The 20,084-nt window shown below is 39.8% G+C and overlaps 1 protein-coding gene across 1 annotated transcript in view; it reads right to left on the reverse strand.

Annotated features, from left to right (window-relative positions):
• The window catches only part of LOC126473900 (WD repeat-containing protein 19), a 301,274-nt gene that overhangs the window by 94,792 nt on the left and 186,398 nt on the right, over positions 1 to 20,084 (reverse strand). The window contains exons 13-14 of the mRNA XM_050101244.1: positions 13,679 to 13,776; positions 11,353 to 11,483 (exon numbers count right to left, since the gene is read on the reverse strand). Coding sequence (XP_049957201.1) covers positions 11,353 to 11,483; positions 13,679 to 13,776 — 229 coding nt within the window. The remainder of the gene's footprint in view (positions 1 to 11,352; positions 11,484 to 13,678; positions 13,777 to 20,084) is intronic.

Below are 20,084 nucleotides of genomic sequence, written 5' to 3' on the forward strand. Positions count from 1 at the left end.
TACTTTGCCACCCAATATCACAGTAAAAAACAAGAGGAACACTGCAAGTGGTGACCACTGACAGCAAACAAGAAAAATAATTTACAAAGAACAAGAATAATAACCAAAAATTTGAAATTTTAACGAGAACTGGCAAATTTCGGGTACACAGATTTGAGGGAGTTGATATCTGTTGTCAATAGTAACAAAGATCAAAAGCCAAAATTATGCTGCAGTACAAAATCAATTGCTAGCACCACAAATCACGAATTTTGTAGGGGTTTGAATAATGAATAAATAATTATTAAATCCCTCTACTACAATTATGATTAAGAAGAAAATAACTAATCCACAAGTCAGCAAATTTTGTCTACAGCTACAGAGGGCTTCATGAACCTACAGCAGCTGCAGTGTCAATGGTGCACTCATTTTTGGTAGTGCAGCATGACCTATGCTTCCCATCGGCATCTACTTACAGTCGGATTTCGGTGAGCTGTGTACAGCAAGTTACTTTGCAACCAGAGTTTGCGGGTGTACAACAATATTAAGCTAGGGCTAATTAAACACACATTGTGGTAAACATCATACGCCTTTCGTAATGAGAAATATGAATGTATATGTCCCAGCTTGGTTACTGTGCAATTGAGTTATAGCATAAAAGAGTTAACTGCTAGTACAGAGAATGCTAAAACAAAACTAAAGAATGAAATAAAAACAACATACACAACTTTTGAAGAGACAGCATATCAATGAGTCACAAAAGGAATAGGATGCTGCAGTTACAGACAAAGCCTTCCAACTTACTGGAGGAACTAAATTTGGAAATGCTGAAACACTGAGATTTAGTTCAAAATAAAGTGAATAAGCAATTTAGAGATGTGAACAAGGGCAGAATCAGAAGTGGCTCCTATTTCAGTCTCTACAGCAGTTAGTTTTCAGGAGTGTGTAGTTGATTTAGTCAATAACAAAGTACAAGAAAGAATTAAATTGTCTGTAGAAACACCTATTTCTAATGCAGAAATAGGTACAACAGAGAGCAAACAGCAGAAAATTTGGGACAACTTAACTAAGACTAAGGAAGAAATCTCTGAGAAGGTACATAATCTAAGTGTGGATACCACACCACAAGGAAGGAACAGGAGGAGGCTGCTGGTGCGCCAATGATGGAATTTCTGAAGCAGCAAATTCTTATGGAGTAGATTTTAACCAAACATTTAGGTGTCCATGGTGCTGTACTAAAGTATAATATTTTTGGAAACCTAGCTTTGAAAGGTGCTTAAACTGTAATCAGTATGCTGACGCTGATTTAAGCCTTGAGCACAGTCTGTTTTGGAGGGGGTGAGATATGAGTGGATGTGCCAAAGCATGATGTGGTTTTTATCGTCATTGTGAGAAATATTTGAACAGGAATACGTTGTTGCACAACAGAATGGTAATTATGTGTAGGAATAAAATTTTGTTGGAACTGGTTGGGATTACTCTTAGTCGAACACATTTGGCAGGTAAGCAATGATGGCGTAACCAATGTCAACACAAGGAAGAACTGAATTACACACAGGGAGCTCATTACCTGATAAGACAAGACACCACGAACCCCCGATTTGGCACTCAGACAACAGTGCACACAGTGCAGACACAATGGTCTTCTGCAATGGAGGAACATGCAGTAACTCCACCCACGGATGACAAAAGAACCCCTTTCAAGCTGCAATCTTTGTATAAAGGAATGCTCTGAAGTTATACATTAGGCCAGCCAAGAGCACCGACAGTCTCAGAAAAAGGGAGAACATTTCATCACCTGTACGGGGTGAAACACACTCTCAGAGTTAGGCCACTCCATCTGCATCAAGGATATCGATGGAAAGTCAGCTCTATTAGTTGCAGGTGCCCTGATGAATACAGCAGAGTTTTTACAGCCAGTGACACCTTCAAGTCTTTTGCTCTGTCTGGTTGTGAAGGGAACTTTGACTCTATGACCTGCGCTTCTACCTCTCACAATGGTAATGGACTACGGATGAGGGTGGGACAATCTTACATGAATGAAGAACCAATTTACCCCTCAGCGATCTGTCCAACTTGGGAGCAGGGTGCCTCTGCCACCATTCCTGTGCAGTGCAAGTACTGCCTTACCGGCTGTATGCTGTGACTGCCTCTTGAGCTGTCTTTCATTTCACCGGTGAAAATTTTCATTACACTCTATACCCTGGTACCCTGGTAACACTTCAGCAACTCAGGTGGTAGAGTGGGACAAATGTGGCAAGATGAAATATTTTAATTCATTTGTAAAATGAGTCAACAGTCCTCTCATATGAAAACCAGATCACAATCTACACCTACACACCATCTTGACGACTGACAACAGGGGTATGCAGATTTCTGGGGCCAAGGCTAAGTGGAACTTCACTGAATGAGAGCACTGAGGTTCTGACAAACGTCCACAACCCTGATGGGTTGTAATGATGTGACAGCCGCCAGACCCTCTTACGATGGGGCTACAGCACTGATCCCCAACAACACCAGCCTGCACCTGTAAACAGGGTATTTGACTGTTTTCTGGAAATCATCTAAAATATATAATTATGTCATTTTATGCTCATAACATTCTTTTTTTCCTCTTGAATGAAATTCAAATAATTTGAAAGCCTGCTACAACACTTCATTTGAGTCACATGATGCCTGTGACATCACCAGCTAGCTTGCTGCTCCTATTGTCACGAAGCTCATTAATTGTGTTGCTTCAGAAAATGGATTACGAATGGTGTGTAGCACCACACTGTATAAATAAATATGTAAAAACTCCTGAAAATTGTTTCTGAGTGTTCCAAAGGATGAGCAGATGCATAAAATGTGCTTACACTGTACTGTCAAAATGTCACCACGTTGATATACAAGTCCCCTAACTTAATTAAAAATGTTTTGCTCTCTGTTAACAATAATATACCTTTGAGATAAGCTTTCCAGCTGTTGCAAGGAAAGACAGCATCATTTGATGAAATTAAACTCCGGTGAAAATTTTCATTACACTCTATACCCTGGTAACACTTTAGCAGCTCTGGTGGTAGAGTGGGACAAATGTAACAAGATGAAATATTTTAATTTATTTGTAAAATGAGTCAACAGTCCTCTCATATGAAAACTAGATCACAATTACAGAACTTCAAGACACCCATCAGAAACAGAAAAGGGCTATTGTTGCGTTTTCCTTGCCATTTACGTGCACTTTACAACTGAAACCACTGTTCACACATGTTACCTTTAAAAAGTTTTTAGTTAATGTGATCACAAACACATTTTATGTTACTGGAAACAACTGTTCAGCTAGTACCCTTTTTGTTTAAATTTTCATCATCTTACATAAAGTTGAAGCAAGTTTCCACTCACAAGCATCACAGTCCTTACATTTGTATCACCTGCATGGTGCAAAAAAGTTAATTATTTTTAAGCAATTTAAACGGATTTATCCTTAGTTGTCCATTTCTCAGACTAAGATTAATGTGAAGCTATGTATAACACATCCCACATCGAAACAGCTGCCACAATGAGTTCTTGCTAATGCTATTTACATATTACATGTATAACTTTTAAAAATGCATAACCCTGCCAGGCTCTGAACCTGAAATCTTGTGATACGTAGTTGGATGTGCTATCCATTGCACCACTGTGCACACGCACACTGTCGGCTCTCTGCTGACGGTATTGTGTACCAGGAAATTGGCATTAAGATTTACCAAGAATAATTTTATAGTGATTTGGGTTGTAGTTCATGACTGGTAACTGAATGATGTCTCATTAGCATCTTGGTGCTCCCAAGGACACTATAACTGCACCTCCGCCATTCTACTTACACTCATGTAGGAGGCTGCATTTGGTGGGCTCCTACAATGTATCTGAATAGAGCATTATTCTATGACAGTGTTTTATGTAAACTATTACACAATGTATTATCTGTAGAAGCAGTAATGTTTATTAACAGTTTATCACGCATAATGTTAGGCATGCTACTTCATGTACATTCTTGGTACTGAACAGCAGGAAACACACTGATCAATGAAGAGTCAGAAGCCTAGCTTTAAGGAATGTCTATTGTCCAAATACTCGAGGTAGCTTGATTATTTTATGCTGAGGACAACGTGGACAAGTCTGATGTGGTGTGCCTCTCGAAAACTATTATCTGAGCTGGAACCATTTTTATTTAGTCTACATTGTTGGTTAAGATTTTTACAATTTGATTTATTCTTATTTACTTACCTGAAGCAATGGCAATTTCTTTATAGTTATTTGTGTATTGTTGGAGGAGAAAAACAATTGAGAATAGTGTTAAGATGAATTTGTGTCACTGTGTAATGTTAAAAAAACTGTTGAGAGATCTGTCTGCTGTTCAGGAAATGTAGATGCTTAATATAATCGCTGGTTCAGTGACCAGGTGTAAGACTGAAGTTAAATTTATCCCTCACAGGTGTTAACGGTAATGCATGTCAAATCATATAATTACTAGACTGGGATTTAATATGTAATGGTATTTTATTGTAGAGAAGGTATTTTTCCTAGGGCGTTGTGCACTTTATGTTAAGTGTGATTACATCATTACTGGTTATATAAATGGGCATATATGTTTCTTTGACCCAGTGGCTGTTAGTAAGGAATAAAATATTTATGTTGGCATTACTTAATTGTAGACTAAGTCTCGATTATTATATATTTATTGTTATTGGAGAGAATTATGAAAGAGACTGGAAGATTATGTTGTAAGTCTTGTTCTACAAAACACATGACCTGGTCACAGATTATTCCAGAGTTTCAAGTTATCGTTAATGAATTACCTCACTTATCAACTGGACTTTTACCAGTAGAAGTGTTGAGTGAAAAGTTCATAGGAGAACCACTGCTGAAAATTTTTTCTTGGCCTGGAATAGAAGAGGTACCAACTAGAAATTTACAAGAAAAGGCAGAGAGGATTATAATTACGCATGCACAGCTGAGTGCATGAAAATAATTTAAAAGCAATTATCCCTAATTTTAAGCTCAATGACATGGTGCTAGTGAAAGTCTTTCATCACAGTTCACAATTAACAAAAGAAGGATCGTTATGAAGGCCCATTATAGGGTTACTGCTATTTTGTCAAAAACTGACATTTTGAGATCACGGCTGTGTAAAAAATATAGGTTGATTCTTCCAAAGAAGAAGTCAGCAACCAGCCACTATTGCCAATAGCGGTTGGTTGCTGTCTTCTTCTTCGAAAGAATCACCCCATAAAATTACAGGTATTTCACATCTGGAGCTGTTTTGTTAGTAGACATTTTCAATGAAAAAAAGGTCTCTACACTAAAAATATGATGAAATGACAGGTGCCTTAAGAAACATTCCTTTATAACTAACATAAGTTTTACATTAATATGTGGCAAACAAAGGACATTAACAAACTAAAGCCAGCAAATTGACTGTGGAATTAAGATGAGTATTTATTCTTCTAAGTGGAGGTGAATGTTAGCACTGTGACTTTTTACAGGGGAATCAAGGGTGATATGCTCTTATCTATGAAGTGTAAACGTGACAGTCAAACATCCAGGTACAAGAGTTGAATCATAATAGGAGGGTACTTGTTGAAACATACAGTATCAGGCCATTCAGAGTTAAAGAAGTTAGTTAGTATGTAGAGAAGAGTAAAATAAAAAATAAAAATGGAGTTCGATCAGAAGACCTTGGTAAATGTGCTGAAACAATAAGATGAGCAAGACTAGACTCAATAACAGCAAGTATTAGCTCCTGATCAGACATTATTTAACCGCCTGATATCATGGTTAAGAACCAGCAGAACATTGCAAGGTCGACATCAAGGAAGGTGGCTTGCTGGTTTTAGGAGGACCACATGAAGCAAATGGATGAGAAGGTGGGTTAAGGTTCTGAAGGAATGTGAAAAGGTGTCTCATCATCAGCCCAAGTCATGAACATTACATCAAGGAATCTGAAATAAATGAGGGATTTGGGACTCTGGGTAGTTGCATACGATTCCTCTTGATGGCCCATGAATAGGTTGGCACAGGATGGTGCCATGCGAACACCCATTGCTGTACCATGGATTTCTTTATAGGTGATGTTTTCACAGGAAAATAATTTTGGGTGAGGATATAGTTGGTTATGGTGACCGGGAAGGAGGTTGTAGGTTGGAGCTGTTCAGGCGTTGGGAAAGGTAGTGTTCAATAGTGGCAAAGTCATGGGCATTAGGGATTTTATTATAAAAGGAGGTTCCATTGGCAGTGACAAGTTTGGTGCCAGGTGATAAAGGGATAGGAACTGTGGAGAGTTCAGGTTACAATAGCTTAAGAATTATCATATGCGCCATACCATCAGTGTATTGTCCATTTTCAAGTTTTGGGGCAAGCTGGTTATTATCTCTTACATCAAAATATATTTAAGAACTTTTTACTTATACCATACATCGAGAGTTCTTGTTCCTTTATCACCCTGCACCATTCTCATCACTGTCTCATTGAGACCTTCACAGAGTGAAATTAACCTCAGGGTGTATACACGGACAAGGAAAAAAGTCCTGGATTTTTCTCAGATGTCCCATTTAAAAAATATACTTTTTCCTGGGCAAAAATACACTTTTTCCATGCTAAGTGACAGTAGGTTTTCTGTAGATTTTTCCCTCAGAACTGTAAAACTTATCAATCCTTTGAATGTTAATGTTTTATACACTGGCGTAAAACTTCCGGGGGGGGGGGGGGGGGGGGAGGCGATAAAAAAATGGGGAAGAGAAGTTTTTGAAAGACTTTTGATAGAAAGAAAGGGGAGAAGTTTTGGAAAGGCCTCTGATATGCAGGAACTCATACATGTGAAAATTTCTCTTCTTCCCAATTCTATTCATTACCTCGTCATTAGTTATGTGATCTACCCATCTGATCTTCAGGATTCTTATGTAGCACCACTTTTTGAAAGCTTTTATTCTCTCCTTGTCCAAACTATTTATCGTCCAAGTTTCACTTCCATATGTGCCTACACTCCATACTAATACTCTGAAAACAGACTTCCTGACATTTATATCTATACTCGATATTAACAAATTTCTCTTCTTCAGAAACGCTTTCCTTGCCATTGTCAGTCTACATTTTATATCCTCTCTACTTCGACCATCATCAGTTATTTTGCTCCCAAAACAGCAAAACTCATTTACTACTTTACGCGTCTCATTTCCTAATCTAATTCCCTCAGCATCACCTGATTTAATTCGACTATATCCCATTATCCTTGTTTTGCTTTTGTTGATGTTCATCTTATATCCTCCTTTCAAGACACTGTCCATTCCAGTCAACTGCTCTTCCAGGTCTTTTGCTGTCTCTGACAGAATTACAATGTCATCGGCGAACCTCAAAGTTTTTATTTCTTCCCCATGGATTTTAATTTCTACTCTGAATTTTTCGTTTGTTTCCTTTACTGCTTGCTCAATATACAGATTGAATAACATCAGGGGTAGGCTACAACCCTGTCTCACTCAGTTCCCAACCACTGCTTCCCTTTCATGCCCCTCGACTCTTATAACTGACATCTGGTTTCTGTACAAATTGTAAATAGCCTTTCGCTCCCTGTATTTTACCCCGCCACCTTCAGAATTTGAAAGAGAGTACTCCAGTCAACATTATCAAAACATTTCTCCAAGTCTACAAATGCTAGAAACATAGTTTTGCCTTTCCTTAATCTATCTTCCAAAATAATTCGTAGGGTCAGTATTGCCTCACGTGTTCCAGTATTTCTACGGAAACGAAACAGATCTTCCCCGAGGTCGGCTTCTACCAGTTTTTCTATTAGTCTGTAAGGAATTTGCGTTAGTATTTTGCAGCTGTGGCTTATTAAGCTGATAGTTCGGTGATTTTCACATCTGTCAACACCTGATTTCTTTGGGATTGGAATTATTATATTCTTCTTCAAGTCTGAGGGTATTTCGCCTGTCTCATACATTTTGTACACCAGATGGTAGAGTTTTGTCAGGGCTGGCTCTCCCAAGGCTGTCAGTAGTTCTAATAGAATGTTGTCTACTCCTGGGGCCTTGTTTCGACTAAGGTCTTTCAGTCCTCTGTCAAACTCTTCACGCATTATTATATCTCCCATTTCATCTTCATCTCTTCCATTTCCATAATATTGTCCTCAAGAACATTGCCCTTGTGTAGACCCTCTATATACTCCTTCCACCTTTCTGCTTTCCCTTCTTTGCTTAGAACTGGGTTTCCATCTGAGCTCTTGATAATCATACAAGCGGTTCTCTTTTCTCCAAAGGTTTCTTTAATTTTCCTGTAGGCAGAGTCTATCTTACCCCTAGTGAGATATGCCTCTACGTCCTTACATTTATCTCCTAGCCATCCCTGCTTCACCATTTTGCACTTCCTGTCGATCTCATTTTTAAGATGTTTATATTCCTTTTTGCCTGCTTAATTTAGAGCATTTTTATATTTTCTCCTTTCATCAATTAAATTCAATACATCTTCTGTTACCCACAGATTTCTACTAGCCCTTGTCTTTTTATCTACTTGACCCTCTGATGCCTTCACTACTTCATCCGTCAAAGCTACCCATTCTTCTTCTACTGTATTTCTTTCCCCCATTCCTGTCACTTGTTCCCTTATGCTCTCCCTGAAACTCTCTGACACTGGAAATGTCTTACAATTTAAAACCTGGTTCCTAAATCTCTGTCTTACCATTACATAATCTATCTGAAACCTTCCAGTATCTCCAGGCCTCTTCCATGCATACAAACTTCTTTCATGATTCTTGAACCAAGTGTTAGCTATGATTAAGTTATGCTCTGTGCAAAATTCTACCAGGTGGCTTCCTCTTTCATCTCTTACCCTCACTCCATATTTACCTACTATGTTTCCTTCTCTACCTTTTCCTACTATCGAATTCCAGTCACCCATGGCTATTAAATTTTCATCTCCCTTCACTATCTGAATAATTTCTTTTATCTCATCATACATTTCATCAATCACCTCATCATCTGCGGACCTAGTTGGCATATAAACTTGTATTACTGCGGTAGGCGAGGGCTTCGTGTCTATCTTGACCACAATAATGCGTTCACTATGCTGTTTGTAGTAGCTCACCCGCACTCCTATTTTTTTATTCATTATTAGACTTACTCCTGCATTACCCCTATTTGATTTTGTATTTATAACCCTGTATTCACCTGACCAGAAGTCTTGTTCCTCTTGCCACCCAACTTCACTAATTCCCACTATATCTAACACTAATCTATACATTTCCCTTCTTAAATTTTCTAACCTACCTGCTCGATTAAGGGATCTGACATTCCACACTCCGATCCGTATAATACCAGTTTTCTTTCTCCTGATAATGACGTCCTCCTGAGTAGTCCCTGCCCAGAGATCCGAATGGGGGACTATTTTACCTCCGGAATATTTTACCCAAGAGGAGGTCATCATCATTTAACCATACAGTAAAGCTGCATGCCCTCGAGTAAAGTTACGGCTGTAGTTTCCCCTTGCTTTCAGCTATTCACAGTACCAGCACAGCAAGGCCGTTTTATTTAGTGTTACAAGGCCAGGTTAGTCCATCATCCAGACTGTTGCCCCTGCAACTACCGAAAAGACTGCTGCACCCCTTCAGGAACTACATATTTGTCTGGCCTCTCAACAGATACCCTTCTGTTGCGGTTGCACCTACGGTATGGCTATTTGTATCGCTGAGACACACAAGCCTCCCTTCCAGCGGCAAGGTCCGTGATTCATGGGGGTGAGGACTAACGTAATTCATCTGGTGTAAAAAAGAAATTTACTTTGAAAATAACGCTTTTCGAACCCCTGTTCGCAATACTATCCTGAGACTGTTTGATTTAGCAGGTGCCATTGAGCGCCAGAAAACAGGCATTATTGCATGTGCGCAGCTGCAATGGTGTAGGAAGCCCGCATGTTCATATGTATAAAGCACTAAGAGAGCTTACATTATGCCATAAAAGAAACAGGACATCAAAGGATACTCCAAGAGCATCAGAATTTCACAAATCATACTAAAATGCATAATTTGGCTTGAAGTGCACATTGTTTCTTTCCAGATTCACAATGAAGTAGATCCCATCTAATATTAAGCTTTTCAATGTGGTTTTTGGAATGTAAATTTTCTTATAGTACCAGTACTGTACTATCTCGTATTTGGTTCTTTATTATGGCTTAATGCCATACATGTCAGAAGATGAAAATGTGCACTTGAAATTCAGCGAAACAGTTGGAACTAGCCATTACTGTCGAATGAAACACTTTGCTTCAAATAAATTGATTGCCTCAGTGGAACAATTAATAAAGCCAAATTTCTTTAGCAAACTGATAAAAATAGCTTCATTGTTCTGCAAGGCAATTAATGATTAACTGATAATAACTTGGAAATAAAATAAAATCAGAAAACTGAAACCAATAATATATTTTTGCCCTCCATAATTATGTGAATGTATTTTAATTAACTTGATAGCTCCTGGGCACAGAAATCAGTTTTGATATCATTTGATGTATGAGCTGTAAATGAAGAGGAAACAGTGAAATCACTTAACACAGGGATCACGTGGAGACTAACCCCAGCCCCACCACAACGCGGAAAACTCTGCACATGCGCGAATCTGGCAGCTAGGGAGCGCAAGGAAAATTTTTCTCATTAGCATATGGCTGCTTGCTGCTACTTCCTATACAGCTAACAGCCACACTTCAAATAGTGGGAAGTGGGAGAAGGTACTGCTCATAAGAGAGTCAACTGTGCATGCGCATGAACCCGTTGGCAACTAGTCAAACAAACCTAATGTAAACAGTTGTGACGTCATGCTCATAGGAAGCAGTTTATTGTCACAAAGTATTACATAATCTTCACCCTAAGGCCTTTGACATATTTTTGCTGTTTGCAGACGCTTGTGCGTGCACAATGTTTTGTTGTTGTAAATGGCGCACTTCCTTTGCCACTTAAATTTTATTTTTTCCCCCTCTCGTCCATATTTTATTTCTGCAGTATAAGTCTCCAGTAGCAGGATACAGTAACATTCTTTGCTAGAGAATCAATTCTTACCAGTCAAAATTACAAAAATTTAACTGAAAGCTAAAACAATGGAATTCTGAAAAATTCCCAGGTTTTTCCCGGTTTTCTCCCAGATGAAAAAATTCCTGGGCTCTTCCCGGATTTCCCTGTTGTCCCGGGTCGTACATACTCTTTAACCTCCAGGAAAATTATTTTTCCATTCCAGGAAAATTATTTTTCCATTTTGTCTATTTTCTTTCATCAATTCCCTTAGAGCTTTGGTTCCTGTAAGGTAATTTGCGCTTGCAGATATAAAAGTAAGTCCATATTTTTAAAAACAATATCATGTACACATATAATAATACAACCTGAGCCTTATCGAAGTTCTTTAAGAATACTGCCATATGACCAGTTAATAGTCGCCTGTCTTCCTCATCTTGGATATTCTCAAGGGCCCAAACCATTCCTGCATCATCAATTTCTTGATACACTTGAATGGCTGCAAAGATAAAATTTTCATATAGTGCTCATGCAATATTTGTTGTTGGGATTATTGTTCCACATATATTTGAATAAATATTTATGAATTCATAAAAGCATAAAATGTTAACTTTTAGCATGAACACTATTTTGGTTCTCTTTCTCAACAAAAATACAGAACTGGAAAATTAAGAGTGACCCAATGCCCCTTCTCCACAAATAATGATGTAAATAAATATGCTGACATATATAATTAACAACATTCAAAATGACAAATCTGAATGCAGAATGTTACAAATATACAACTGTCACAGCTCAGTTTAAGATCTTAATCATTTGGGAGAGAACAAGGAATGAGGCCACACCATTGCTTCTGGAGAAATAAAAACTGATATTCTGCCTATAGGTTACCATCAGCAATCACACAGCTAGAAAAACGATAAATATTATATTGTCTGTATTGACCACTGATAAAAGGAAGATTGATTTGATATGACTTGATGAGATGTACTTTTGGTTTATGAATCCATTCGGAGGAGTTCCTCAAGGATGTAGAACAAGTCATAAAACAAAATAAATAACACGTAATTACAAAATAGGTAAGCTAAATCCCTGCCACAAATCCTTCGTGAAATAGTCCTCATAAGTGTGGTGTAAGACAAAAAATCTTAAACATAATTTTTATTTAAGAGGTAATAATCAACTTGTTATAAAACATGCAAATATACAATACACTGATGGTGCAAATGACAATTCCGAAACTATAGTGGGCACGAAACATCAAAAAGAAAATCAAGTTACAACACTTATTTATATTGACTACTGCTCTGACGATATGGAGAAGTCAGATTTTACATAACAATCACATAATTTGATGGTTAATAATACAGGGTTGTTCAAAAGTCACAAAGGGCTGGTAACTGTGAATAACTTTTTTTAATTAGTCTTTTCTCTGCTCTTTCGTTTCAGATTCTGACAGAGGAAGGATGGAAGGTTGACCACAGCAAAATTCAGCAGCATTCAGTGAACAAAAACTGTGCAATTTGAAAGCAGTGATGACGACTTCATGACTTCTGGCCCATCCTGAATCCACAAATCAGCTAGTTTTCTTAATAAAATTGACAATGGAGTAGAATGAGCTGACCACCGATATATCCTTTAGGCTTCTCTCAAATAACACTTTATTAGTAGATTAACTCTACACGGCTACTGGTAGGTTATTGAAAATGTATGTTCCTGAAAAAATGGACCAAAGTACATGACTTCCAATATTTGTGTAGATTATTCCTATTTCTATGACTGATTTCATGAACTACTGGCTTGAAACAGAAACACTTTCTGGTAAATTTCTTTAAGGAAGCAGTAGTCAGTATCACCAGTTCCTTGAACAGGCTTCTGCAAGATGTTTTCATTTCACACCAAAAAAATTGCATGCTTTTGGACTGCACTGGAGAACTATAGCCTCAGTCTTCTGTTTCCCAAGGCAAGACAGACCTAATAACAAAGATTTATGCTCAGCTTTATACATTTCTGCCCTACAAATTTAGAGCTCATTAACCTGCTGTCCATCAATAGGGCAAATCTTACCCTTCTACTTCTGTGCCTAGATGCCCACACATATTCGTCGACACCTCATCCTCCAACCACAATTTTCTGTCCCACAGCAACCAGGTTGTCACCCCACAGAAGTCTCATTACTGTGTCCCCAGCTATACCTTTCTTCTTTATACAACTTTCTCCCTATTGTGTTCAAATGTTTGAAATTTACATCAAAATTTACCTTACAAACTACAAACAGTTTCTCGCTGCATTCATGAATAATTATTCAATATTTCTTTCTATATAGTGTCTGTCCTCTTTAACAACTGACTGCTCTTACTATTGTAGCCATTGGCAGATAATTTTGTTTCTTATCACTTCAGAGAGAGAGAGAGAGAGAGAGAGAGAGAGAGAGAGAGAGAGAGAGAGAGAGAGAAGATAGTTAAGTATAAATCATTATATTAAAAAAAGAGGCGGGAAGATAACTTGAGATAATTGCAAAAACAGTCAGAATGATGCCATATTTTTCACTGAGGAAGGGTATATTATACAACAATTGTAAAACAGAACATGAAGTCACAATTATGATCCATGGAGTATGCAAATAATTAAACTAAACTATCCTTCACTCAATTCATCATGCCTAATGTATAAATTATTGTATATACAACTTACCAAATTCTACTTCAAGATTTTTCAGTGCTGCTTCTCCTAAACGTGTCCACGGTTCCTTGGTGTTCAACAGTTTGCATGTTTTCCATGCATCTGAGAATCTGTTATTCAAAAAAAATTCAAATAATGCAGCACTTTTAACAAAGAAATGTATCACTGTTTGCAATAAAATTTTATAACATGCTCAATGTCTGAATTTCATTATTTTCAAAACCAACAGTCACTGGGTAGGGAAGCTACGAACAGGACAATGAACTGAATTCAAACTACACACTTTAGCATCAAAGAATAAAAATGCTGTTACATAATAATTTAAAATTCATTATAATAGATTCTGCTAGTATGTCGAAGCCTATCTAGTGATAGTACTAAAATACAAAAACTTTCTGTTCTGCTCTTTCCTGCCCACAATGTATTTATGATAAAAAATCCTGCCTTTAGTGTACCAATGAAACTGTTTCATACTACACAAAAACAGTGATCTGCACAACTACGATACTTTAGTAGCTCACTACACAAATATACACTCACATAAATATGGACCATGAGGAAAGGATCATTATGAAATATTGACAATATTATGAGAAAGATAGTTGCTACTCACTATATAGCAGAGATGCCGACTGGCAAATAAGTACAACAAAAAGACTGCCATACAAACAATCTTTCAGCTGCTGAGACCATATTCGGCAGCCGGAGACTGTGGTCATGTGTGTGTTAATTGCATTTGCATTTGTGTGTGTGTGCGTGTTTTTTTTTTTTTTGTCCAGTTCCGATGAAGGCTTTTTTGGCCGAAAGCTTTTTGTTGTGCCTATTTGCCACTCAGCATCTCTGCTATTTGGTGAGTAGCAACTATCCTTTTCATAATATTGTCATTGTTCCATCCTGCATTTTCTTTATTTCATTATGAAATATGAAAGCTGTTAATGCTGCAAAAAAGAAAATGCTGTTACACTTTCAGAGTAATATCACCACATTACTGGCATAAAAACTGTATTATATATTACATGAAGCTGCCACAAATGCAAACACACACACTGCAACATCATATCAAAACATGTGTCTTAGATGTTCACTTCATGAGCTATTAAGATAATACGAACATCGGCGAAGCAATAGTAATCGTTACACTGAATGAAGCTTCAGCATTCTAGGTGTCTTGTAATTTGTTTAAGTGCAGCACCAAGGGTGTGTTGATGAGAGAAGACAATTTTGTCTTCAGAAAGTCACATTTGCTGACTTCTGTATTTTAAAGTAACATATTTTACGAACAGTAGCTGCAGTACTGTGTGACATTGGCACACTGATGGATCTGTGAATTGTGACTAAAACAGTATAAAATTAAACAATGGAAACTCCAACTAGGAATGTCAACAATGTTGGAAAACATAAATTGCTAGTTACTGTAAAGAAGACATGTTAACTGCAGACAGGCACAATTAAAAGACAGTTACATAAGGCTTTCGGGCAAAGCCTTCATCAGCAAAAGAGAAACACACACCATTCACACACACACAAGCAAGCATACTTCATGCATACATGATCACCAACTCTGGAAGCTTGGGCTACAATGAAACTATCATGTGGGATGCAACCAGCAGTCTAGAGGGAACACGGAAGGGTAAGGGGAATGTGAAAGGGGAGGTGAAGGGGGAACGGCGAAGGGGAAAGGGCACAGGGGAAGGGAAAGGGGGAAGGGGAAAGGGAAGGGGAAGGGGATTGTAATGTACAGTGGTGGGAGAGAGGAACGCTGTCTGGAGCAGTGAGCAGGGACTAGAATGCAAACAGGCACAGTATCAGGAGGTTGTGGGGCAGAGAGGTGGGGAAAAAAGGAGCAAAAAAGGAGAAGGGGTGGGGAAAGATGGGTGGGTGCACTGGCAGAGGGCAGCAAACAAAGAGGGTAGGAGACAAGAATACAAAGGAGACGATATGACAGTCGGAGTGGAAACTGTTGGAAAGAGGGTGTGTGATCACGTTGTGTTACTGTAGTTTGAGGCTGGGATAATTATGGAAAAGGGGAATCTGTTGTAAGGACAACTCCTGGCTGTGCAGTTCAGAAAAGCTGTTGGTGGAGGGGAGGATCCAAATGGCTCAGGTTATGAAGCAGACATTGAAATAAAGCACGTTACGTCACAGGGTGGTCTACTTTGCTCTTGGCCACACTTTGGCAGTGGCTGTTCATCCTCAGGGTCAGCTGATTGATAGTCACACCAATGTAAAAAGCTGTACAATGATTGCAGCAGACCTGATAAATAACATGTCTCCTTTCACATATGGCCCAGCCACTGATAGGGTAGGATAAACCTGTGACAGGACTGGAATAGGAAGTACTGGGTGAGTGGAGATGGAACGCAACTTTAGTAGGTGTGGGAAGGATCTCAGGTAGGATGTCCCTCACTTCAGGGCATGACGGCAGATAATCGAAGCCCTGTGGAAGACCCAGGTGCAAGACCTCTCCAATCCACCATGAAGCACTTCGTATTCTAGTCCTGTCACAGGTTTATCCTACCCCATCAAGTGCCACGTTACCTGTGAAAGCAGCCATGTCATTTATCAGCTATGCTGCAATCATTGCACAGCTTTTGATATTGGTCTGACTAGTAACCAGTTGTCCCAAGAGGATGAACCGTCACTGCCAAACTGTGGCCAAGAGCAAAGTAGACAGCTCTGCGGCACAACATAAAGCTAAACACAACTTGCTTGAATTCAATGGCTGCTTCATTACCTGAGCCATCTGAATCCTCCCCTCCACCACGAGCTTTTCTGAACTGCACAGATGGGAGTTACCCTTACAACATATTATCCACTCCCATAATTATCCCAGCCTCAGCCTGTGGTAACATACTGTCCCTACACCCTCTACCCAAAAGTTTCCATCCCTTGTCCTATCATCTCCTCATTCTTGTCTCCCATCCTCTCTGTTTGCTGCCGTCTGCCAACACACCTGTCCATCCTTCCCCACACTTCACACTTTTCTACTCCTTTTTGCCCCATCTCCCTGCCCAATAGTCTCCTGATCCTGCACCTGGTGGCATTCTAGTCCCTGCACATGTCTCCAGACTATGTTCCTCTCTCCCTCTCCACCCCTCCATCCGTACACTACTATCCCTTCCACTTCACTGCCTGCTACAGATTGCTGCTTGCGTCCCACACGAATAGTTACATTCTGGCCCGAGCTGCAAGAGTCAGCAGTCATGTGGGCATGAGATGTGCTTACTTGTGTTTGTGAATGGTGTGTGTTTCTCATTTGCTGATGAAGGCTGGGCCGAAAGCTTTACGCAAGTGTCTTTTAATCGTGCCTGTCTGCAATGTCTTCTTTATGGTAAGTAATGATCTATATTTTCCTACAGTATGGAGTGAGATTCACCTAGAAAACATTCATGGTCTCTCTAATTTAGAGCAATAATTAGCTCTTACCACAGCTTGTAGTGGTTTAATATTACACAAGGGCTGTTCAAAAAGTAAGGTGACTTTCCATATTACACGGGTAACATACTGAGCCATGGCTGGCTCATGCTAAGCACTGAATTAAAAATTCGTTGCGATTATGTGTTTAGTCTCCCGGCGTTATCGTGATTATGCTGTTATCCTCTCCTTCCACTATCTTTGACTGGCGCTTAAAGTTTCTAGCTGGGTGTGTGTGACCAGCCAGCCGGTTGGTGTGGAGCAGTGAGGAATTCTCTGCAGGACGTACTTCGGCCGGGGCCGCTGGCGATCTCTATGTGGTGTCAGAGTGCGTGGGGCTGTTCCCATTGCTACGAGATCCATGGCTCACCGACCCTGGACACGAAAGTTGAATTTTGATTTAATCTACCAGCAAGTCAAGACTGTTCACATTGTGTCGTTTGGAGTGCGTTGCCGGCTGTTGGGATATTCCTGTGAGCAACAACGTCGTTTGCAAGTTGGAAAATTCTAGCCACCTTCCAGTGGAGTTTCACTGTACTTGGTTATTTGAATTGAAATGCACAAGCAGAATCTTCTGCCTTGTGGCTGTTAACGTTCCAGTTACCTGCCCCGGCCATTGATGTAAATTTCAGGCAGTGTAGTTTCCTCATCGTGTTGTTGCTGTTCAGCAAGGTGTGTAGATCTGTTTGCCTGTAACTTTGGTGTGCCCTGTTTTTCTTTATTTTCATGATTCATTGGTCGGTGGCCACTTGGGTACTTATAAGACTCTCCAAAAAAATCAAGGAGCATTTAACTTGGCCCTCTATGGACCGGAATGTGTGAGAGATGATATCTCAATGCTGCTTGTGTAATGGAGCCAAACCCAAGAATGCTCTTCAACAGGGTTTGCTGAGTTCTGAACGAGAGTCATGCCCTATGCACAAACTCTATATTGATTATTTAGGACCTTTACCTAGTACTAAGAAGGGTCATCGATACATACTAGTTATTATCGATGCGTTCTCCAGATTTACTTGGCTCCTCCCGAACCGTAACGTTACTGCTGCCACCACTATTTATCATTTAACTAATATTTTCAGTATTTTTGGCCCACCCAAGCAGCTTGTTAGTGATAACGCTCCTGCTTTTCTTTCGGCTCCTTTCAAGGCCTTCTGTTTTCATAACGGTGTCAGACACATCACTACCACCTCATATTATCCCCAGAGGTCTTTCGCGGAGAGAGTTAACCAAAATCTTAAGTCCACGATGATTATTTATCATCAGAAAAAGAAAACCCCTAGTAAATGGGACTCCAGTCTTCCCTGGCTTAGTTTTTCCTTTAATACCACCAGTCACGAAGCCTTGCGAGCTACGCCCACCTCCTTGATCCTTTCCTACCCGGTTAATTCCCCTCTTTCAAACTTGTGGGAAACTCAAGATCTTATTCCAGCCGATATTAGTCCCCGTGTTATCAAGGAAAACTGGACCCGGGCCAGGAGTAATATAGTCAGAGCCTATAATAAACAAGCTCAGTGTTATAATTGCAATCGGGAAACCTTTAAGGGCAGACCTGGGGATCAAGTTTATGTCTGCAATTTCCTGGGGAGGCAGGTGCGAGGCGGGAATCTTAGTAAATTTACTCCTTGTTTTCTGCGGCCTTGCACCATCGTGCCTATTTTAGGCCCGCTAAATCTGCTGGTCAAGGAGAACAGTTCAGGTAAGCAATATCGGGTTCACCTTAGCCCAGTTAAGTTCAGGTAGTTCAGGGGTTCAATTACCCCCTTCCTGTGTTAAGTTTGAGGGGGAGAGGTTGAGCCGGGGCTGGCTCATGCTAGGCACTGGATTAATCCTTCATTGTGCTTCTGTGTTTAGCCTCCCGCCATTATTGCGATTATGCTCTTATCCTCTCCTTCTGCAGGTGGCAGCAGCGGTGTGTATTGATATTCACACCTTGGACTATCTTTGACTGCTGCTTATAGTTTGCGGATGGGCAGTATGTGACCAGTCAGTCGGTTGGTGTGGAGCAGCGAGGAATGTTCCGCGGGATGTAGTTTGGGTGGGGCCACTGGGGGTCTCTGCGCGGTGTCAGAGTGTGTGGGGCTGTTCCCACTGCTACAAGGTCCGTGGCTCACTGACCCTGGACACGAAAGTTGAGTTTTGATTTAACCTACCAGCAAGTCAAGACTGTTCACATTGTGTCGTTTGAAGTGCATTGTCGGTTGTTGGGATATTCCTGTGAGCAACAACGTGGTTTTCTAGTCAGAAAATCCTAGCCACCTTCCAGTGGAGTTTCACTGTATTTGATTATTTGAATTGAAGTGCACCAGCGAAATCTTCTGCCTTGTGGCCATTAACATTCCGGTTACCTGCCCTGGTCATTGACGTAAATTTCAGGCAGTGTAGTTTCCTCATCGTAATGTTGCTGTCTAGCATGGTGTGTAGTTTGACAGCTCCATGTATGATTGGTTGTGGGCACCAATATCTTCAACATTGTTCCGTTGAACACCCTGTTGTGCCCTGGTCAGGTGAGGTGGAAGTTATCCTGTCGGTGCATTGGGTTGTTGGTGGATCGTGAATGGTTGGCCCGACTGCCTGTCTCACTTAAGCAAACATGAGTGTTTGAATTCCAGGCTGACCCTCGAACATCTGAGCGCCCTTGGGTGTACGCCCCCCCTCCCTTTTTTTTATTAATTAAGGTTGTTTTGCTCTTAAGGCATAAGATTCTTTAAAGAACTGTTTCACGTAAGACCTTTGGCATTTTAAAGGTTTTAATGTTGAATTTTAAGTGTAGGGCCTTCAGCCAATTTTGAGACTGAGTTGTTTTGCTCTTAAGGCTTTCAGCCTAAATTAAAGAACTGTTTCATGTAAGGCCTTTGGTACTTAAAAAAATATTAATGTTATGGGGTTTTAAGTGTTAGGCCTTCAGCTGATTTGAATTTAACTTGTTTGCTCTTGAAGTGTCTGATACTTTGGGCCTTCAGCCTAACTAAAGAACTGTTTTAAGATAAGGCTTTGCATTTTAAAT

This window comes from Schistocerca serialis, chromosome 4, assembly GCF_023864345.2.
Source record: "Schistocerca serialis cubense isolate TAMUIC-IGC-003099 chromosome 4, iqSchSeri2.2, whole genome shotgun sequence".
NCBI lineage: Eukaryota > Metazoa > Arthropoda > Insecta > Orthoptera > Acrididae > Schistocerca > Schistocerca serialis.